Source organism: Leucoraja erinacea, unplaced genomic scaffold (genome assembly GCF_028641065.1).
Source record: "Leucoraja erinacea ecotype New England unplaced genomic scaffold, Leri_hhj_1 Leri_273S, whole genome shotgun sequence".
NCBI classification, from domain to species: domain Eukaryota; kingdom Metazoa; phylum Chordata; class Chondrichthyes; order Rajiformes; family Rajidae; genus Leucoraja; species Leucoraja erinaceus.
Window position 1 is genome coordinate 8,732 of NW_026576174.1, and position 23,333 is coordinate 32,064.

Below are 23,333 nucleotides of genomic sequence, written 5' to 3' on the forward strand. Positions count from 1 at the left end.
TGCAAGTTGACTTAAAATGTGCTATATAAATAAAGTTTACTTACTTACTTACTAAAGACCGCAGAAACGCAAAGGTCAATGACATTGTTCTGCTAAAGGATGATCCGACACCGTGGAATCAGTGGAAGCTGGCAAGGATCAGTGAAGTTCATCCCGGGAAGGACGGAAGAGTGAGAAGACTCCAGTTGCTGATAGGTGACTCAACTCTCGATGAAAATGGAAAGCGCACCTCCAAACCGGTTCACCTGGAGAGACCCATTCAGAAGATAGTAACACTGGTGGAAGCAGACTGAAGACACCAGTATCTTACGCTCACCTTAAGTCTATTAGTGGCCCATAGTTAGATAGTATTTTGAAATAATGTTTTATATGCAGTATGTAAGTTGTTCTAAGAAATCACATGTGATTTGGTGGGAGTGTAACTGCCCCACATCGGCAGTTAGTTAAATTCTAAACCTCACGTTTTTTGGTTCCTACCTGTAATAATAGCGTTCCTAAGGGGGGAACTAATTGCCGACTTAGTTTCCGGGGTGCACGGTTGTTGGCGCACCTGGCCGGGCAGCAAAGAAAAGGGAAGCAACGCAAAGGGGATACACCGCCAAAATAAGTTAAATGTTAAATAAGTAAGATCATAAAGAATGACAGAAGCCATGACAAAGAAGAAACTAAGAAATACCTCTCGAGCAGTAAGCAGTGGACGAGGTATGTTGTTTATTTGCTTGGTTAGTGTGGTGTTGTGTTGCTGTATGGACGTACATGCATGTATTTTGTAAACTGTATTTTTATTTTGTTTGTTTTTGTTTTTTGTTGCCTTGTTTTTTGGCTCAGTTCTCACGGGTTGGTTGGAGCCGAAGATAAACCCCGTATTTAACCACGACCTCGGGCCTCGTGTACTGCTTAGGAGCTACACCTCTGGTAAACCTCGAATTCTTTCCTTTGCCATTGTCAGTGTTTCAATGTAAGGGTTGTTTTGTCTTATCAAGCGTTCAAGCATTGCAACAACTTCCCTTTGCATACCAGCATTTTTCAGAATACCCATTCGCAATTCAAAGCTATCTTGGGGGTCCATGAAATAGATCTGCAAGAATCGACTTTGTTGGTCTGGGTCAGGCATCAACGAACCAATGTAATGATGAACCCGCCTTGAATGACCACTGAAGGATTCCATCCGGGTTGCACCACTTCCTTGGCACCGAATGACGTCAGTTGAAATAAACAGTTGTATTGTCTAATACGCCTTCTGAACTCCTTTGCTTGTGCAGTGTCAACAGTATACAATCTCATGAGTTCATCAGGCAGTGCGTGCACAGGAGCAATGTTCACTTGACCATTCATGCAGCAAAAGTGTGTGGTTTCTGCAGGGAAACGGTTCGTTCGACAGTGAGGGCAAACCTTTGTCATTTGTCCAACATCAGAAGAAAGATTTCTCCTTACCAGTTGTGTATTTCGTCTTGTATCTCTGGCCTGCTGTTCAGCCAGTCTGTTAGTTTTTTTTATTTCCTGTCTCTTCAAGCCTTCTTCTTTGCGATCTTTCTCATTCATGCTTGAGACGCAAACTTTCTCTTTGTGGTGTGTCTGCATCCCTGCTGCACTGTGGTCTTTCTTGTTGATCATACAAACATTGAGTTATTTTTGGTTGTATCTCTTCATCCCTTCTCTGTGCTCTTTCGTGTCGATCCTTGATACGCTCACTTCTTTGTGGCATCTCTTCATCACCCCGTGTGCTTTGCGTTCTTTCTCGTTGATCCTCAAAATGTTCAGTTCTTTTTGGTTGCGCCTCTTGATCCTTTCTTCTTTGTCTGCTTTCTCGGTCATCTGCGCGACGTTGAGATGTTTCTTCTTCGGTCTCTCCTTCCCTTCTCAGTCTTGTTGCAGCTCGATGTCCCACTGCCCGCTGCCTTGACCATCCTGCAGTGCTTTTTGTCCCTTTTCCTGACATGATGTCGAAAAAGCAGCCTAAAGACAATTTCAGTTGTTAATGAACACTGAAGAATTTGTGCAAAATATTTTTTTGAGGTGGGTGCTGTCAGGGTGGGATGGGGGGTGGTAAACATCGTGCAGCCAAGGGAGGAGGGACAGCTTCAGGCGGGGGCTCTCGTGAGCTGATGAGAAGGGGAGGGGGGTCCTCATGCAGGGGATGAGGGCAGCTTCAGTAGGGGGTGCATCCCAAAGCCAGGCGGAGGGCAGCATCTTGAAGTGGGGGGGGGGGGGGCAGTGAGCAATTTACTCATGAACTGTGGACTCACTCACTTCCTTGGGATGAACTCATGGCCTTTGGACTGACTGACTCTCACGGCTTGTGGACTGACTGATGCCCGACTTCTGGAGTCACATCCGTCTTATGTAAACTGAAAACTGTAACATCTACATTGAGGAACAGCTTCTTCCTGACACCCACCACGCTATTAAACATAACAAATAAGCTCTGAATTACGAAACACTATATTATTTCTCACACACATATATTCACACACACATACTCACACACACACACATATATATATTCACACACACACACATACACATACTCACATTCACACACACACATATATTCACACACTCACATATATATATATATATTCACACACACACACACACACAATTGCAGCTTTTGCCGAAACACAATGCCGCTGTGGCTGCAACAAACACTTACTAGTTCTGTAGAATTTTTCAACACCTCGTGCACTCTGTGGGCAGCGCCATCTTGCCTCCGACCGGAAATGACGTCATCGCCGCCGGCTTACCGATCACCGGAAATGATGTCCTCGCCGCCATCTTGCAACCGCCAAAATCACAAAATAAGCGCCAATTTTTATTTTAAACTCAGTTCTAGTCCAAATAAAAAGCTTTATTCGTCCAATATCCGCCTGAAAACGTTGCAACAAATCCATTTCAATTTACATGAACATTTCAAAGACAATACAGACATCATGCTTTAGTCACCTGAAAACGGGTGCAACCATTTTAAAACCCAAGAGAAACAAATTTGCAAACACTTTATAACAATAACAAATGCTTTTTATTTTCAATACACATTTCAAAGACAATATAGATAGACAAATTTACAAATGCATTTCATGTTCAATACACATTTCAAAGACAATATAGCTAGACAATTTACAAATGCATTTCATGTTCAATACACATTTCAAAGACAATATGGATAGACAAATTTACAAATGTATTTCATGTTCAATACACATTTCAAAGACAAGATAAATAGACAAATTTGCCAACAAAATGCCAAGAAACTTCAGACCATGGTGAATGGTGAACAGCATACATATCAATTGGCTGAAAAGCATATGGAGGGGACTCACCTTGGAGTAGAGCTGCAGCTCAGAGAGCCGTGGCCCTTTCACTTCGTGGTCCGGGAGAAAGTGATTGAAGCAGGACACTTCCGGATTTTATAGACCCTCCCTCCCCCTGCTGCCAGTGGGGGCAGCAGAGAGAATGGGGAATGTTGTAAAAAATATTAATATCTCTGTCATATTTCATCGACGGGAAAAATCCTCGGCACACATGCGGCGGAGGGGGGCTCTGACCGAGGTGGCCAAAAATGACGGCCGTAGGTGGCGGCGTTCTCTCGGAAATCGCAGCACAGAGTCAAGAACAGCGGTCAAGAACAGAGTTTTAGTAATATAGATGTGTGTGTGTGAATATATATATATATATGTGTGTGTGTGTGAATATATATGTGTGTGTGTGTGAATATATATGTGTGTGTGAATATATATATGTGTGAGTGTGAGTGTGTGCGAATATATGTGTGTGTGCGAATATATGTGTGTGTGCGAATATATATGTGTGTGTGTGTGTGTGAATATGTGTGTGTGTGTGTGTGTGAGAATATATATGTGAGCGTGTGTGAATATGTGTGTGTGTGTGTGTGTGTGAGAATATATATGTGTGAGAATATATGTGTGTGTGTATATGTGTGTGTGTGTGTGTGTGAATATATGTGTGTGTGTGTGAATATATATGTATATGTGTGTGAATATATATATGTGTGCGTATATGTATATGTGTGTGTGTGTGTGAATATATATGTATGTGTGCGTGAATGTGTGTGTATATGTGTGTGTGTGTGTGTGTGCATAGGGGGTTGCACGTAAGGTCACAAGTCATAGGACTGGACGCACGGAGCCGCTCAATCCATCTGGAAGACATCCATCACTTCCAGTATGTTATTAATGCGAGAAACGTGTACTTTCCTATCTGTTAAAAACCGCCAACATGTTGAATTTGTGCTCTGAAAAAAATTGTGTAAGTTGGGGTAAGTGTGAGAGACATGTACCCAACATTAGAATTCCAAACGTGAAATTAAATGAAGGTAAAGAGAAGCAAGAATTGAAGAGACAACAGCAGCTAAAGTGCTTGGTAAACATTGGCTGTGCAGATATCGTAATTGAAAATATTGCCATTATCGCGTTTGCTCACTGCATTTCATCAACAGTAAGGCATTATTCGTGTTTTTTCTTGATTCCTTTGGTATCTAAAAATTCTCAGAAGTGATAAATCTGGCTGTAAATTTTTCTTCAGATGCGTTTTCATTTTTTACGTAAAAACCTACTTGAGAACCATGGGCGATTTAAAAAAAAAAATAAAATACAGCCAGATTTATTACTTCTGAAACGTTTTAGTTGCCAAAGGAATCAAGAAAAAACACAAATAATGCTTTAGTGTTGATGAAATACAGTGAACAAACGGCCAATGTTCGCTAAGCATCTCCCTGGAAGATGGAGTTGGAAACAATGGTAAGTGCCTACCAGCAGTACATTGCGTGTAATCCATTTGGTGTAGCGTGACCCGACTGCCGTGAAACCTTCCTATATGTGTGTGTGTGTGTGTGTGTGAATATATGTGTGATATATGTATATGTGTGTGTGAATATGTATGTGTGTGTGAATATGTATGTGTGTGTAAATATGTGTGTGTGAATATGTATGTGTGTGTAAATATGTGTGTGTGAATATGTGTGTGTACATGTGTGTGCGTGAATATGTGCGTGTCTGTATATGTATGTGTGTGAGTAAATATGTGTGTGTGAATATGTGTGTATGTGTGCATATGTGTGTGAGTGCATGTGAATATGTATATGTGTGTGTTTGTGAAATAATATAGTATTTCGTAGTTCAGAGCTTATTTGATATGTTTAATAGCGTGATGGCTGTCAGAAAGAAGATGTTCCTCAATGTAGATGTTACAGTTTTCAGTTTGCAAAAGTCGGACGTGACTCCAGACGTCGGGCATCAGTCAGTCGACAAGCTGTGAGAGTCAGTCCAAAAGCCATGAGTTAATCCCAAGGCAGTGTGTGAGTCCACAGGCCATGAGTAAATCGCTCACTGCCCCCCTCTCCGGTGACATCACCCACCTCAAGACGCTGCCCTCCGCCTGGCTATAGGATGCACCCCCTACTGAAGCCGTCCACATCCCCTGCATGAGGACACCCCACCCCCTTCTCATCAGTTCACGACAACCCCCGCCTGAAGCTGCCCTTGGCTGCACGACATTTACCACCCAGAGGGCAGCGTCTTGAGGTGGGGGGATGAGTCTGTGTATGTGTGTGTGATTGAGTCTGTGTGTGCGTGTGTGTGAGTGAGTGAGTGTGTGTGTGTGTGTGTATGTGTATGTGTATGAGTCTATGGGTGTGTGTGTGTGTGTGTGTGAATGTGTGTGTCTTTGAGTGTGATGTGAGTGCGTGTGTATGAGTGTGTGTGTGTCTGTGAATGTGTGTATGTGTGTATATGTGTGTGTGTGTGTGTGAATATGTGCGTGTGAATACGTGTGTGTGTACGTGTGTGTCTGAATATGTGTGTGAGTGAATGTGTGTGTGTGTGTGTGTGTGTGTGTGTGTGTGTGTGCATATGTGTGTGTGTGAGTGTGTGTGTGCATATGTGTGTGAGTGCATGTGAATATATATGTGTGTGTGTGTGTGTGAAATAATATAGTATTTCGTAGTTCAGAGCTTATTTGTTAGGTTTAATAGCGTGATGGCTGTCAGGAAGAAGCTGTTCCTCAATGTAGATGTTACCGTTTTCAGTTTACAAAAAAATCGGACGTGACTCCAGAAGTCGGGCATCAGTCAGTCCACAAGCCGTGAGAGTCAGTCAGTCTAAAGGGCATGAGTTAATTCCAACGCAGTGAGTGAGTCCACAGGTCATGAGTAAATCGCTCACTGCCCCCTCTCCTCCATTGACATACCCCACCTCCGCCTGGCTATAGGATGCACCCCCACTGAAGCCGCCCTGCATGAGCCCCCCCCCCCCCCCCATTTCTCATCAGCTCACGTGAACCCCCATCTGAAGCTGACCCCCTCCTCTGGCTGCACGATGTTTACCACCCCCTACCCCACCCTGACAGCCCCCACCTCAAAAAAATGTTTTGCACAAAATCTTCAGTGTTCATTAACAACTGAAATTGTCTTTAGGCTGCTTTTTCAACATCATGTCAGGAAATGTTAGAGGTCAAGGTGATGTGGCTATTGCTGTAGTATCATCTAGGATAGCAGCTACATATCTGCCTGGTGGAAGAACTACACATTCTCGATTCAAGATACCCATCCAAGTGGCCGAGGATACATTGTGCAACATCGAGAAGAATCAGACGGCACATTTCACGAGGCAAGTGAAAGTCATTGTTTGGGATGAATGTCCAATGATTAGGAGAGAATGCTTTGAAGTTGTGGACAGAACTCTTCCAGATGTCTTCAGCAACACCAAGCATTTCGGTGCCCCCCTGCCTGTACAGGCCTCAGTGACTGAGCTGCCAGCCCTCAGTGAATGAGCTGCCAGCCCAAAAAATCCATTCCGCCCACAAACTCCATACTAGCCCTCTGGAAACTAGTACCTTTGGCCCAACATACTAGCTCAACAGAAATATGAAGGGAAATGTCAAAGGTTTCCTGAAGGATGGAACATCGTCAAAGAATGTTGTCATTAATAGCGTGCTTCGTTGAATGATGACTTCTGAGATATTCTCAGATTTCCTTCTTAAAATTTAACCGCTGACTTGCTCTATATTAAAATTGTCTCTTTTTATCAACAGGAAATAGTCATCAAGAGGCAGCGAGCAGCAGAACACAACAAGACGCAACAAGACACAAGTTAAAACGTAATAAATCTCATCTTTAAAATTTAAATTGTTCTTACATTTTAAGAGACATTCACATTTTAAACTTTAATAAAACCTTTTTGCACTTTTAGTGTTCTTCATCACAATAGAACCTAATAGGCAGGAATGGCTGCTCTGTGGGCGAGCCACTAAGAGTGCATGGGGGGAAGGTTGTTTGGAGATGCACTGAATGTGTGGGTGTGAGGGGAATGGCAAGGGGCAGAGTGGGGGGGAAGGGGGTGAAGGTAGGTGGGGTGACTGAGTGAACTGCAAGCGTACCAGGCATGAGCGACTGCACTGCCAGCCCAGGAGCCGTGAGTTAGTGAACTGCCAGCCCACCAGCTGTAAGTGACTGAACTGCCAGCCCAATAATCCATTCAGTCCACCCTCTTCCCCCTTCTCTCTTACATTCTGTCACCTGTTTTGGGCAGAATTTCTGGCCGTTTCTCAGCCGCCAGCCTGCCAGGTCCGAGTGATTGTACTGCCAGGCCTCAGTGACTGAGCTGCCAGCCCAAAAATCCATTTGGCCCCAAAACCCCATACTAACCGTCTGGAAACCAGTACCTTCGACCCACAATGCTCATACTAGCGCAACAGAAAGTGCCCCCCGCCCCTCACTGAACAGCAAATTTGGAATTGGTGGCGAGGTGGAATATTGCATTGGGTGACCAGCCCTCCTGTGTGATGCTGGGACCCAACGGGTCCCAAGTCTAGTCTCAGATATTTACACGTTAAACAATAAAATTATCACCTAAACGTAAAACAGTAATACAAACCTCAAGAAATAATTCTATCTCTTAAAACGTTGATACACCAATACGTTCATAAGCTTGCCCCCCGTTTCACACATTTACTAAATTAGCATGGAATTTTCACATAGGAAAATGGGCATCACAATTAGGTTTTTAAATTGTACGGTGTATCTCTGTTGTTTTTTCTTCTTACCAGCATGCGTAAGGGAGTGTATATAAAATAAAATAACAGGCAGAAAAACATCAATTGCACAAATTTGTCCAAAAAGGGTGTGATCCAGAGTCTCGTGGTGGAATCAATGGCACTGCCCTTTCATTTCCATAATTATGTTCCCTATTCAAAGGCGTCCCTTTGCAATTTCTAAACCTTCCCTTGTCTGACAAGTCCGTTCTGTTTACTAGAATCTTTGATTCTTTTCGGACCAGAATTTACAAGCTGCCATGAGGGCAGTACTATTAACTCAGGCATTCCCCTGGGAGACTGTGTCATGGCCACTCATATGGGGATTGTACTTAATAATGGCTTGGTGGACTGGGAAGGCTGAGGCTAGTGTAGTGGTCAGCGTTGTCTTTAAGTTGTGAAAGTCTTCTTCTTGTTGGAAAGAGAGTTAAAATGAATAAGATCCAAGCCAAAAAAGTCTTCATCTGCTAGGAATGGGTAGGCCGGTATGATTCACAATGGGATGGTCCAATTCCCTGTCAATCAGGATCCTGGGCGCTGTGATTGGACTTTGATCCAGATTGTGATTAGTCATACTTCCTGTCAATCAGGGTCTTGTCACACCCCACAACCATTGGGTTACTCACAAACTCTCCTCTCTGTCTTTCTCTCTCCAGCAGAGACGAGCTCTGTGCCAAAAGTGATTCACAGTTCGAAGGCAAGTTTGTTTTAAAGAGTATAGGCTGTTGGCTAGCGAGTTAAAGTTTTTAAGCAGCCTCAATCCTCATGCTTTTTTTTTCTCTTCCAATCTTCTTTAATTTATCTGCTGTTTTCTCTCTCTGGTCATCTGCGTTGTTTAACTCTCTCACTGCTGAATTCAATTACTGCTACTTCTTCCTCTTCTGCCTCAGCCCTTTCCCTTCTGCTTTCTCATCTGCCTTTTCAGTCTCCAGGTCGCTGTCAGTATCAGTTTTTTTTGGGGGTGCCCTTCCCTGTAGGGGTGCTGGAGCCTCCCGCCCACCCCTACAGGATCTTATATGTGGGAGGTGGTCTACAATATTCCCGACTTTGTTCCTCAGTTCCCCATCAAATTTGTCCCTTTGTCACTGCTATAAACAGGGTTGCTTGTCAGACAAGGGGTCCCTGGGTTATTTCGTTTTAGCACCTTTTTTCTTTTCATTTTTAACAGTTTCTACATAAACAGTTTCTACATAAACAGTTTCCTTTTTAACAGTTTCTACATTCCATGTTCCATCGACTGGCTAAGATTGATCTCCCAAACATTTGGTTTGCTTATAACTTAATATTCGATAGTCTAATCCTAAAAGTAACAAAGACTAAGTGGGATGCTTTGGGTCCCAGCATCACACGGTCACCCAATTCAATATTCCACTTTGCCACCAATTCCAATATTGCTGGCCATTGGAGGGGGGGTGGTGGTGCTAGTATGTTGCGCTAGTATGGGTGTTGTGGCACGAAGGGACTGGTTTCCAGAGGGCTAGTATGGACGTGAGCCGACTGGACTCTTGGGCTGGCAGCTCGGTCACTGAAGCCTGGCAGTACAGTCACTCAGACCTGGCAGGCTGGCAGCTGAGAAACTGGCAGAAATTCTGCCCAAAACAGGTGACAGACTGAGAGAGAAGGGGGAGAGGGTGGACTGAATGGATTATTGGGCTGGCAGTTCAGTCACTTGCAGCTGGTGGGCTGGCAGTTCACTAACTCATGGCTCGTGGGCTGGCAGTGCAGTCACTCACGCCTGGTACGCTGGCAGTTCACTCAGTCACTCCTCCTCCCTTCACCCCCCCCCACTCTGCTCCTTGCCATTCCCCTCCCCCCCACGCATTCAGTCCATCTCCCCACAACCTCCCCCCATGCACTCTTAGTAGCTCTCCCACAGAGCATCAATTCCTGCCCATTAGGTTCCCATTGTGATGAAGTACACGCAAGCATGAAAAGTGGAAAAATGATATATTTAAGCTTAAAATGTGAATGACTCTTAAAATAGAAGAGCAAATTAAATGATGAAAATTATTAAGTTATTTCTTGTTGTGTCTCTTGTTGCTGCTCACTGCGTCTTTATGTGTCTTTGCTGTTGATAAAAAAGAGACAATTTAAATATGGAGAGATTGAGTGGTCACATTTTAACAAAGAAAATCTGAGAATTTATCTCAGAAGTCATCATTCAACGAAGCACGCTTTTAATGACAACATTCTTGGTCGATGTTCCATCCTTCAGGAAAACTTTGACATTTCCCTTCATCTTTCCTCGGCTAAGAGCCACATATAGTTGTCCATGCTGAAATACCGGTTTGTCGAGGTAAATCAACACCTTCTGCATTGTGTGTCCTTGTGCTTTATGAATCGTCATAGCAAAACTTGATTGAATGGGGAATTGGGTTTGCTGAAGGGGAATGTCTCCACCTTTTGTTAAATTGAATGCATACGCTGCTCTCTACTCAGCATTCAGCAGAGGCCCATTCTCCTCAACAAATTGGTTGTTCAGTTCTATCGTATTGCAATTCCTGCAGAAATTCTGGCTCGTCATCAAGGTGCATCCTTCCATTTCTTGGTGTGGCAAATTAAAGATTTCCATTGTTTTGTTGTAATTCTCAATCCTCTGGACTCACTGAAGAATTTGTCCAAAACATTTTTTTGAGGCGGGGGCAGGGGTGGAAGGTGGCAAACATCCTGCAGCCGAGGAAGGGGGGCGGCTTCAGGAGGAGGAGCATCCTATAGGCATGCGGAGGGCAGCGTCTTGAGGTGGGGGGTGTCAGTGGGGGCGGGGGACGAGCGACCTACTCATGGCCTCTGGACTCACTCACTGCCTTGGGACTAACTGATGGTGTCTGGACTGACTCACTCACTCACTCATGGCCTCTGGACTGACAGATTGAATCACAGCTTGTGGACTGACTGATGCCCGACTTCTGGAGTCACGTCCGACTTTTGTAAACTGAAAACTAACATCCACATTGAGGAACAGCTTCTTCCTTACAGCCATCAGGCTATTATCCATAATTAATAAGTTCTGAACTACGATATATATTATTTTTACTATTTGTTTTGATCACACACACACACACACTCTCTCTGACACACAGTCTCAGAATCACACAGACTCTCACACATACACACTCTCTCAGAATCACTCACACACTCTCACACATACACACAGACTCAAACAGACCCTCAGACACACACACACACACACAAACAGGTTGCACGGCAGTCGGGTCACGACCCGTGACCCGTACTGTTGCTACGCTACGCCAACTGGAGTATACGCGTTGAACTGCAGGAAAGCATTTACCATTGTCTCCTGTGCAGAGGGCCAATTAAAACCCGCCAAAATGGTCAATTTTTGCGCTGTAAATAATTATGGAAATTGGGATAAGCGTGAGACATTTATCCTATTTCAGAATTCTAAAAGAGAGGAGAAATTACGGTAAATAGAAGCGAGAGCTGAAAGGGCAACAACAGCCAAAGTGTTTGGCGAACATTGGCTGTGCAGATTTTGAGATTGAAAATATTGGGAATTATCGCGTTTGCTCACTGTATTTCATCAACAGGAAGGCATCATTTGTATTTTTCTTGATTCCTTTGGCATCAAAATAGTTTCAGAAGTGATAAATCTGGCTGTAAAATTTTAAAATCGCCCATGGTTCTCAATTGGGTTTTTACTTAAAAAAGAAAACACCTCTGAAGCAAAATTTATCATTAAAAAAATTAAAATCGCAAACCATACGTGGGTTTTGAATTACATTTTACTTAGATGCAAGCCAAGGAATGGCTAACTGTTAATTAGACATAATCAATCACAGCAAATTGACAATATCCTATTGAAAGGGAGTGGGTATTTAAGCTGTCAGGACATTTTATTATTTGCCAAAATATACATCTCAATAGCATAATGATAGAAAACTTACTTTTCCACACACCACTCGTAAGTCTGGAGATTTTTTTAATGATAAATTTAGCTTCAGAATAGGTTTCTTTCTGTATGTAAAAACCCACTTCAGAACCATGGGCGATTGTAAAATTTTACAGCTAGATTTATATACTTTTATAAACTTTTTATATACCAAAGGAATCGAGAAAAAACACAAATAATGTCTTACTGTTAATGAAATGCAGTGAGCAAAGGCAATAATTCCCAATATTTTCAATCTCGATATATGAACCCAAAACCCAAAGAAGTTAAATTAATCTTTACTTAATAAAATACATAAAATGTTCCATCATTAACTAGGATATTATCAGAGGAGAAAGGAATGAAGTAAGTATTGGGGAGATTGGGACAGTCACATATTTCTGATCAAATTTGCAATGATCCGAGCGGGAGTCTGGAATTGACAAGTGTTTATTGAGTTCTGCACATATTAGTAATCTAGACATCCACTAACTTTCAATTTGTTTTAACTGTCATTAACTATTTACATTTGATTTACAGATGGTAAAGCAATAACAGACATTGCTGTGTGAATGAACAGTTTGAACAACGTTGCTGCTGCTGATGTCACCATCAATCTACCACAGGAGCTGATAAAGTCACATCCAGGATCCTGCAGGTCCCGCTGCAATTCCCCAGTCCCCCACTGGGGGGGCAGCACCGGATATTGGGCATCAGCAGCAGCAACGCTGCGTACCCGGGTCACGTGACAGCAGGCAGGGCCACCTCTGATATCACAGCCCAGCTGGCCCGGGGAAGCGTTGGGGTTTAAAGGGGAGGGCGGGGAATCGGTCAACAATATTCCGGTCCCCAGGGCGGTGACATTCACACCCTGAGATGTTCACACGAACACTGTCAGTGTGGGTCTGGGTTCCTGCAGCGACCTCAGTTCTTTCTTCCCGGTCGGACTGAACGTATTCTCCGTCAGCCTGAAACATGTGGAGGAATAAAGAGGAAATAAACAGATGAAACAACAGTGTCAATAACAGGGACTGGGGTTAATATTTCAACAACATTTACAGAACACAATCACAGGAGAAAGAAGCCCGCGGATCCCCTGATATTTTATCACATTAAACATTAACACCAACACTCACTCGATCAGCTCCAGTCTCGGGAGGGTCAGTAGGACATTGCGGAGAGCGGGGACAGATCGGTCTGTAAGGGAGTTATGTGTCAGGTCCAGATCCTTCAGTGAGGGGTTTGTACTGAGAGCGGAGGCGAGATCTTCGGCTCCAGAATCTGTGAGACCGACACAGTTTAGCCTGGAGATGAGAGAGTGAGGGTGAGGGATACAGAGAGACAGGAGACGGTGCAAATCCCCAGTGTTTATCAGTGACACAATTACTGATCATATTAATGTTCAGTGTCAGACACCCAGTGACTATAAACACAATCTCTCACCATCTGGGACTTACCCCAGTCTCTGTATTTTACAGTCCGGGTTCCTCAGAGCCGCAGACACCAGTTTCACTCCGGAATCTCCCAGGTCATTGTGTTTCCCAGTCTAAACACAAACAGAGAGTAAGAAACAAACTGATACAAACCCCAGCGAGGCCGAGATAGATAACTGCTCCCAAATGGATATTTATGGAAACACCTCAGCACATATCTATCTATCTATATTTAAAACTGTGTGTGTCTGGCTGTGTGGCTGTGTGTGTTTCTGACTTGTGGCTGCCAGACTTTGATTCGTTGCTACGCCAACACCCGACCCAGAAATGCCAAGTTTTTTTCCATTTCGGTAGAGATTTCACGTTTCATTCCAAGTATCCACTCCTCATTAAATGTTGTCGTGTTTATGTACACATCTATATTACTAAAACTTTGTTCTTGACCGGTCATCTCCCCCCACCCCTTCCCCTCTGTCCCTGTTCCACCACCACCCTACCCCTCACCACTCTTCCACTTCTCTCCCCCCCTCTCCCTCTCCCGCCCTCCCCTCTCTTTCCCCTCTCTCCCCACTCTCTTCCCCCACCCCCTCCCTCCCCTACCCCATATCCCTCCTCCCCTCGCTCCCCCCCCCATACCACCCCCCCCCCACCCCCCCCCTCCCCCCCTCCCCTCACCCCCCTCCTCTCCTCCCCCCCCCCCTTCTCTCTCCCCCACTCTTCCCCCCCCTCCACCCACTTTCCCCCCTCTCTCCCCAACCCCATCTCCCTCCCCCCTCCCCCACACCTCTCTCCCGCTCCCCCTCTCTCTTCCCCTCCCCCATCCCTCTCTCCCTCCCCCCTCTCCATCTCCCTTGCCAAATACATTGTTGCCATAGAGGGAGTACAGAGAAGGTTAACCAGACTGATTCCTGGGATGTCAGGACTTTCATATGAAGAAAGACTGGATGGACTCGGCTTGTACTCGCTAGAATTTAGAAGATTAAGGGGGGATCTTATAGAAACTTACAAAATTCTTAAGGGGTTGGACAGGCTAGATGCAGGAAGATTGTTCCCGATGTTGGGGAACAAGGGGGTCACAGTTTAAGGATAAGGGGGAAACCTTTCAGGACCGAGATGAGAAAAACATTTTTCACACAGAGAGTGGTGAATCTCTGGAATTCTCTGCCACAGAAGGTAGTTGAGGCCAGTTCATTGGCTATATTTAAGAGGGAATTAGATGTGGCCCTTGAGGCTAAAGGGATCAGGGGGTATGGAGAGAAGGCAGGTACAGGATACTGAGTTGGATGATCAGACTTGATCATATTGAATGGCGGTGCAGGCACAAATGGCCGAATGGCCTACTACTGCACCTAATTTCTCCCCCACGCCATCTCATTCCTCCCCTCTCTCTCTCTCACCTCTCTATCTCTCTCTCTATCTCCCGTCTCTTTTCTCTCTCTACCTTTCCCTCCCCCTCTCTCCCCCCCCCCCCCCCCCCCTTCCCCCCATCTTTCTAAACCCTCCCTATATCTCTCCCCGTCCCTCTTTCTCTCCCCTCTTTACACCTCCCCCTCTCTCCCCCACCTCCTCCTCCCCCCCCCTCTCCCCCCCCCTCTCCCCCCCCCCCCCCCTCCCCCCCCCCTCTCCTCCCCTCCCTCTCCCCCTCCCCCCCCCCCCCCCCCCCCCCCCCCCCACCTCCTCTCCCCCCTCTCCCCCCCCCCCCCTCTCCCCCTCCCCTCTCCCCCCCCCACCCTCCCCCCCCCCCCCCCCCCCCCTCCCTCTCTCCCTATAACCAGGGTGCCCCCCCACCCCCCCCCCCCCCCCCCCCCCCCCCCCCCCCCCCCCCCCCCCCCCCCCCCCCCTCCCCCCCTCCCCCCCTCCTCCCCCCCCCCCCCACCTCCCCCCCTCTCCCCCCCCCCCCATCCTTCCCCCCCCCCCCCCAATCTCCCCCCCCCCTCCAACCCCCCCTCTCCCCCTCCCCTCCCACTCCAACCCCCCCCCCCTCTCCCCCCCCTCCCCATCTCTGCCTCTTCCACCCCCCTTACCCCTCTTCCACACTCTTATCCTTCCCCCTCCCTCACCACCCACCCCCCCCCTTTCCCCCCTACCCCTCCCCCCCCCCCCCCCCTCCCTCCACTCCCCCCCCCTCTCCCTCCCCCCTTCCCTTCCCCCCAATTCTCTCCCCCCTCTCCCCCACCTCCCCCCTCCCTCATCCCCTCCCCCCTCTCCTCCCCTCCCCCTCCCCCTCTCCAGCCTCCCCTCTCCCCTCTACCCCTCTCCCCCCCACCCCCCCTACCCCCCCCCCCTCCCCTCCCCCTCCCCTCCCCACTCTCCTCCCCCCCCCCCACCCCACCCCTCACCCCTCCCCCCTCCCCCTCTCCCGCCTCCCCCACCCCCCCCCCCCCCTCTCCCTCTCCTTCCCCCCTCTCTCCTCCTCCCTTCCCTCTCCCTCCCCTCCCCCCCCCCCCCCCCCCCCCCCCCCCCCCCCCCCCCCCCCCCCCCCCCCCGCGAACTCGTATTGGGAAAACAGACCCAATGGGTCTGCACTTGGTCTAGTATAATATTAAAACTGTGTGGCTGTCTGTGTTTCTGCCTGACCTATGTGTGCCAGTCTTTGATTCGTTGCTACGCCAACGTCAGACCCAGAAACGCCGAGTTTTTTTTCCATTTCGGTAGAGATTTCACTTTTCATTCCAAGTATCCACTCCTCATTAAATTTTGTCACGTTTATGTACACATTTTTAATAAATTCCTTCTTCCCTCTCACCCTCGCTCACTCACTCATTTTGTCGCCTCCTGCTGGCCAGCCACCATAACGGCTGCTGGCGCTCGCATCTCGCCTCAAAGACGCCATTTAAAAACAGCCGCACTGCTGATTCCTGAGCCGCTTGAGTTGGAGGACCACGTCTCCCGTGGGGGCTACGGGTAGGGAACTGCACTTGGTCAAGTATATAATTAAAACTTTGATCTTGACCATTTCCTGTTTGCACTTCATACTGATTTTAGAAAAAACCCTACCACTCACGGCTGTGATTTTTGGCCATCTTACTCAGATCCCCCCTCCGCTCTTCAGGTGCTGAGGATTTATCCCATCGATGAAAAATAAAAGAGTTATTAGTGATTAGAAAATGTTGAGATTCTCCCGTTATGAAGGCCACGCCCTTTCTGGTGGGAGGGGGGAGGGACTATAAAACCTGGAAGTGTGGGCGTGGCTCAGTGTCTACAAGAAGGGGGAGAGGTCACAACTATCTGTCTTTGGTAACCTTGCACCCTCTTGAAATGGTATAAAACTGCACTTGAAATTGGTGGTCTTGCACCCTGCTTGAAGTGGCAGGAAACTGCATTCGAATTTGGTGTCCTTGCACCCTGCTTGAAGTGGCAGGAAACTGCATTCGAATTTGGTGGCCTTGCACCCTGCTTGAAGTGGCAGGAAACTGCACTCGAATTTGGTCGTCTTGCACTCCACTTGAAGTGGCTTTTCAAGGAATAGCCGTGAGTCAACTGCCAGCCCACCAGCATTGAGTGAGTAAGCCGCCTGCCTAAGAATCCATTCGGCCTGCAATGTCTATAGTAGCCCTCTGGAAACTAGTCCCTTCAGCCCACAACACCCATACTAGCGCTTCAAAAAGGCCCCCCCCTCCCCACTGTTCACCAATATTGGAATTGGTGGAGAGATGGAATATTGCGTTGGGGGACCAGTCTTCCCGTGCGAAGCTGGGACCCAATTGAATAAATCTCTGTGGTTGTGGTGTTTGGTGACTTTCACTATTTATTCTAATTCCCGACGACCGGAAAATGTTCCCCGTGCAGAGAACGGCGGCAACATGCGCGACCCGGGGGAGGGGATAATGAAGCCAAACAACGGCGACTCTGGGGAGGGTAAAATAGCAGGGGTGCCCCCCCCCCCGTGCACAGTGACGGCCGAACAGCCCCATAGGAGGGGTGCTGAACGGAATAACAAAATAGTGAAACAATTTTCCTGTTCAGTTTTACCGTCAAACGGACAGTTACCTCAAGTGCTGACACTTGTGCAGAGCTGGTCCCAACCGCTGGAGACCTTCACACTGAATGTGGCAGTTCATCAGATTGAGGTGTTTGATTGTATTACAGAGCCCGATGGCATGAGACAGGACCGCACAGTCAATCGGAGTCAGTCCCAGTCCATGGAATGAAAGTGATTCCACAGATCCCAGTGTCTTCTGAGCCAGTAGAGGATTCTGAGACTCAAACAGGTAGTGCAGCGTGTTCAGGAGGCTCCGTTTACCAGCTTCACTCCATGTGTTTCCAGCGCGGCGTTTAACCTCCCCCTTCACCCAGTCAATCACTCGACAGATTATTTGATGAGGGAATTTACCCAGAAACTCCTCCAGGATCCAAACTGACCGTGGGGAGGAGAGACCAGCGACAAAACGGAGAAATACTTCAAATCGCCCGTCTGTCATGCCATGGGCTTCAATGAGGAGTGTTGTGATATCCCCGCGATTTGGAGACATGAATTGTGCGAGTGCGGCTACAAACTCTTGGATGGTGATGTGCGGGAAGGTGTACACCACGCTCCGGACTGAATCCTCTCTCTCCAAAAGTTCCATCAGGAACCCGGACAGGAACTGGGAAGGCTGCAGATTGTATTCGATCAAATCTTCATCTGTGAACACAATCTTCTTCTCAGCCACTCCAGTGAAGGCCATCTGACCAACCCTCAGTAACACCTCACGGAGGTTCTCAATCTCACGGCCGTGGTTTTTCAGGATGTTGTAGATAAAGTAGCAATATAGTTGTGTGATGGTCTTGGGAACTCGCTGCGGGTCCCGGTGTGTTTGTGTGAAGAAGGGGCCCAGTGTCAGGACAAGGATCCAGCAGTAGGAGGGGTTGTAGCTCATGGTGTACAGGATCTCATTCTCCTTCACATGTTTGAAAACAGCTGCTGCCACCGTCTGATCTTCAAAATACCTGGTGAAATATTCCTTCCGTTCCTCACCAACAAACCCCAGGATTTCAGCCCAGACACTGATCGCTGCCTTTTTCAGTAAATGTAACGCAGTGGGGCGGGTGGTCACTAGCACTGAACACCCTGGGAGCAGCTTGTGCTGGATTAAACTGTACACAATGTCAGACACTTCACACCACCACTCGGGATCTGGGCACTGGTGCTGAGGTTCTGTGTCTCTCCGACTGTCAGCAAAATCGATTCTACCCTTGAATTCATCCAGGCCGTCGAATATAAACAGCAATCCCTCTGGGTTCTTCCAGACCTCCCCTAGCATATTCTCAAAGTGAGGATACTGATCCAGAATCAGTTCCCTCAGGGTTACTCTGCAGTTAATCGTGTTCAAATCACGGAATTTGAAACTGAAGACAAACTGGAATTGTTGGAATATTTTCCCTGTAGCCCAGTCATGAACAATCTTTTGCACCATTGTTGTTTTTCCGATCCCCGCGACTCCGGCCACGGCTGAAGAACTCCCAGATTTGGATTTGCTCACCGAAATGTTCTGGAATAACTGATCAGTCCTGATTTTTTCCAGTTCTCCCCGGAGACATTCCTCTCTCCACTCTTCATGGTCCCGGCCTCTTGCCAGCAGCTCATGTTCCACCAGTGTCCGATCTCGAACAGTGGAGATGATTGTGAGCTCAGCGTATCGATCAAGCAGCTGGAAAACCTTAACCTTCTCCATCATCAGGATCGTATTCACGCTCAGTATTTCAGTCTGCGCCTTCAGTGTGTCCATGTGCTTCTGCTGAACATCTTTTATCAGGTGAGATAAACAAGAGGTCCTGAAATTAGATTTATCACGCAAAGAAAAACACATCCACAAATTCTAATATCACGGATATTAAGTAAGTAAGTTTATTGGCCAAGTATTCACATACAAGGAATTTGCCTTGGTGCTCCGCACACAAGTAACAACATGACATACATTGGCAGTTACGAATGACTCAGAAAACACCAAACATTAATGATAAAATACCATTGATCAAGCATGTGAACCAACAAAATACCTGATCAAAGGGAGGCTACAGATTTTTGGCTGTTGAGTAGAGCTACTCGTGGATAAAAACTGTTTTTATGTCTGGCTGTGGCAGCTTTGACAGTCCGGAGTCGCCTAGTTGACGGTGTTATTGATTACATGTTATCCAATTGTTATTGTTGTTTTGTTAGTCAACTAAGCAGAACATATTGGAAAAATAATATTTGGACAAATACATGGATTGGAAAGGTTTACAGGAATATTGGGCAATCGCGGCTGGTCGGGAGAGCTTAAATGGGGGCATTTAGGTTGGTATGGACAAATTAGATAGAAGATCCTGTTTCCGTGCTGTGTGATAGTATAAATCTATCGCTACAACTCTAAATTCAAGAGCATGCAACGCGGGAATGAAAGAGTTTCCAGGAAAGCGGGTAGTGCGAGTTATTCCTGCATGCCGTCAATCATTAGATAGTGTACTTCCAATGTTTAACACTATCAATGACCTGTCTATCCATAAATGCAGAGCACTGGAGAATACCCAGGGTTGTTCCTTTGTTTAAGGGAGGAAGTAGAGATGAACCAGGAAATGAACCACGTCAGCGGTTGGGAAGCCATTGGAGGGGGTTCGTTGGAATATGATTTGCTCCCACATGGAATAGATTATGACCATTGGGGAAAGTCAGCGTGACTTTGTACACGATAGGTCATGTCATATGAACAACTGTGTTTTTGAGGAGGTAATGTAGGTGATCGATGAGAGACGGACAGTGGATGTTTTCTACATGGACTTTTGACAGGCTTTTAATAAACCCCATCATTGTAGGCTGATCAAGAAGACTAACATTCATTAGATTCACGGTGAATTGTTTGGTTGTATTCAGAACTGTTTTACTGATGCAGGACAGATGGTTGTGTTGGAAGGGAGTTATTCTGGCTGGATGTCTGTGACTGATGGAGTCCGCAGTGAACTGTGCTCGGAACTTTGCTGTTTATGATGTATGAAAATGACTTGGCTGTAAATATAGATAGGCTGCTTCGTAAATTTCCAGACACAACCAAAATTGGTGGAGTTGCGGAACATGTTATAGGAAATATGTTATCAAGCTGGAAAGGGTAAGGAGGAGATTTATGTTGCCTGGACTGTATTGTCTGAGCTGCAGGGTGAGTTTGAGTAGGTCAAGACTATTCCTTGAGCGTAGGACGACGAGGAGTGATCTTATAGATGTGTGTACAATCAAGAGAGGAATAGATCAGGGTGCTGACATGGATAGAAAATTGGTTGGCAGACAGTAAGCAAAGAGTAGGGATTAACGGGTCCCTTTCAGAATGGCAGGCAGTGACTAGTGGGGTACCACAAGGCTCGGTGCTGGGATCGCAGCTATTTACAATATATATTAATGATTTAGATAAAGGAATTACAAGTAACATTAGCAAATTTGCAGATGACACTAAGCTGGGTGGCAGTGTGAACTGTGAGGAGGATGCTATGAGAATGCAGGGTGATTTGGACAGGTTGGGTGAGTGGGCAGATGCATGGCAGATTAAGTTTAATGCGGATAAATGTGAGGTTATCCACTTTGGTAGCAAAAACAGGAAGGCAGATTATTATCTAAATGGTGTCAAGTTGGGAAAAGGGGACTGCCATATGCTGAGAGAATGGAGCGGCTGGGCTTGTATACTCTGTAGTTTAGAGAGGTGAGAGGGGATCTTATTGAAAAATAAGATTATTAAGGGTTTGGACACGCAAGAGGCAGGAAACATGTTCCCGATGTTGGGGGAGTCCAGAACCAGGGGCCAGTTTAATAATAATGGATAAGCCATTTAGAACGGAGATGAGGAAACACCTTTTCACACAGAGTTGTGAGTTTGTGAGATTCTCTGCCTCAGAGGGTCGGTTCTCTGGATGCTTTCATGAGTGAGCGAGATAGGCCTCTTAAAGATACCGTAGTCATGGGATATGGGGAGAAGGCAGGAATGGGGTACTGATTGTGGATGATCAGCCATGACCACATTGAATGACAGTGTTGGCTCGAAGGGCAAAATGGCATTCTCCTGCACCAATTGTCTATTTACAATGCTCTGAGCAGTGTTGAAGTACTGATCCTTGTGGTGCAAACCATAACTCCTGAACAAGTTCCGACAAAGTTGACAGGACATTTAGTATGAGAATCACAAATTCAAGCAGCAGATTTAAAGAAAAATAGGATAGTACTGGAGTAACTCATCAGGTCAGGCAGTATCCTTGGAGAACAAGGATATGAGAAGTGTCATGTCAGGAAATCTCTTCAGGCTGTTTAAAGTGGGGTTAGACTGGTTGGAGAAAGTGGGGAGACCTGGAAGACCAGCTGCCTCACAGTGCCAGGTTTGATGCTGACCTCGGGTGCTGTTTATGTGGAGTTTGCAGCTTCTCCCTGTAACCGTGAGGGGTTTTCCCCCCCCAGAATCTTTCACTTTCCCCTCACATCGCACAGATGTAGGTTAATTGGACCTCTGCAAATTGTCCTCTGTAAATTGGCCCTAGACTGCAAGTTGATATAAACTTGGGATACAATAGGACTAGCGTGAAAGGGTGATCGATGGATGGCGTGTACGCACTGGGTAGAATATCATGTTTCCATGCAATTGAATACCTTTCAGATGAGCAGGTAGTTCCGAGGAAACCTTCATGGCTTTGAACGATTCGATCAGATCAGAACCTGTTGGAATCAGTTTGTGGAATGAGTCCGAGTTGCATTTTGACAAAAAGATCAAATTCTCTATAGAAACATGTCCTGTACCTTCTTCCCCCACTGCTTTCAGCAACTCCTCCAGTTTGGGGAGCAGGTGGTGCATTTTCACGAAACATTTCCATATCAGTTTACGGACCTGCGGCTCTTTCTCAGTCACCAGGTTGAGGAGAAGTGTGGAACCGGCCGCACGGCTTCCTCTCTTCGTGCGTTTGATGACTCGCTGTGAAGAGCGCAGAGACAAGGAGTTATATAGTAGTACTGCACGGAAACCTCGGCCAAACTTGTCGATGGATTTACTGGAGTCACAGTGCCTCAAGTGGTAGAGTGATAGAACAGTAGACCACACGGAGACAGGCCATTCCAGCCATTTGCCACATTGTCCTATGGCATTTGCCTGCATTTGTAAGCCCCTCCTATCCACTCATCAGTCTGAATGTACTTTGATATCCCTAATGTTATCCGCTTTTCCAGCTTCCTCTGGCATTGTGTTCCAGATATGGACTGCTCTCCAAGTAAACCTGTTGTCCCCAGATCAGACCCACCTACATTTCTCCCATCTCCCCTCAAGCCTGCACCCTCCAGTTTGTGGATCCTTTATCCTGGAAAACAAGACTGTGTTCCCTTTATCCCAGCATCTCTTTGTCTTGCACACCTCAGTAAAGTCACCCCTCATTCTCTTGCAAACCAAAGAAAAAATATCCCAGCCTACCTAACCTCCCCATATAACTCAAGAAGTAGGCCTGGACATCCTGGTTAATCCAGCCTGTATCATTTCCAACTGAACTACAAGATTAATAAGGAAGATATTGTGAAGGAGCGGGACAGACTCACGTCAAATAAGAAAGGGAAGAATTGCTCAGGGATGGACTTCCTGGACATATGGAGCAGTGAATGCAGTGGCCGGCTGGGTCTTTGTAACTGAGAGCATTACAGTCCCACACCGCAGTTTGGAATTAGGGATTGTCGACAATCTCCTGGAGTATCAATGGGATCAAATTCCTCTGCCTTTCACTATTCAAAATGACCTCTCAAGCCACTCTGAAGCACAATGCAGGCGTGTGATGAATGGAGAGCAGGACGTTCTGCACCATCCGACTTTATTAATTAAAAGTGGGGGAAGGAACTGCAGATGCTGGTTCTTGCCAAAGATAGACACAACATGCTGGAGCATCTCAGCGAGTCAGGCAGCATCTCTGGAGAAAAGGCACAGGAGCAGATGTTTCCCACTCTCCTGACTTTCAATAAGAAGAAGGATCTCAACCCGAAACTTCACCTAGTTCATTCCTCC

At 46.5% G+C, this 23,333-nt stretch overlaps 1 protein-coding gene across 1 annotated transcript in view; it reads right to left on the reverse strand.

Annotated features, from left to right (window-relative positions):
- Positions 1-12,734: 12,734 nt before the first annotated feature.
- LOC129693384 (NACHT, LRR and PYD domains-containing protein 3-like) overlaps positions 12,735-23,333 on the reverse strand; it is a 30,183-nt gene continuing 19,584 nt past the window's right edge. The window contains exons 3-8 of the mRNA XM_055630217.1: positions 22,094-22,265; positions 21,947-22,012; positions 17,359-19,093; positions 13,379-13,400; positions 13,072-13,322; positions 12,735-12,903 (exon numbers count right to left, since the gene is read on the reverse strand). Of these exons, the coding sequence (XP_055486192.1) occupies positions 12,816-12,903; positions 13,072-13,322; positions 13,379-13,400; positions 17,359-19,093; positions 21,947-22,012; positions 22,094-22,265 (2,334 nt within the window). The 3' untranslated portion in view covers positions 12,735-12,815. The remainder of the gene's footprint in view (positions 12,904-13,071; positions 13,323-13,378; positions 13,401-17,358; positions 19,094-21,946; positions 22,013-22,093; positions 22,266-23,333) is intronic.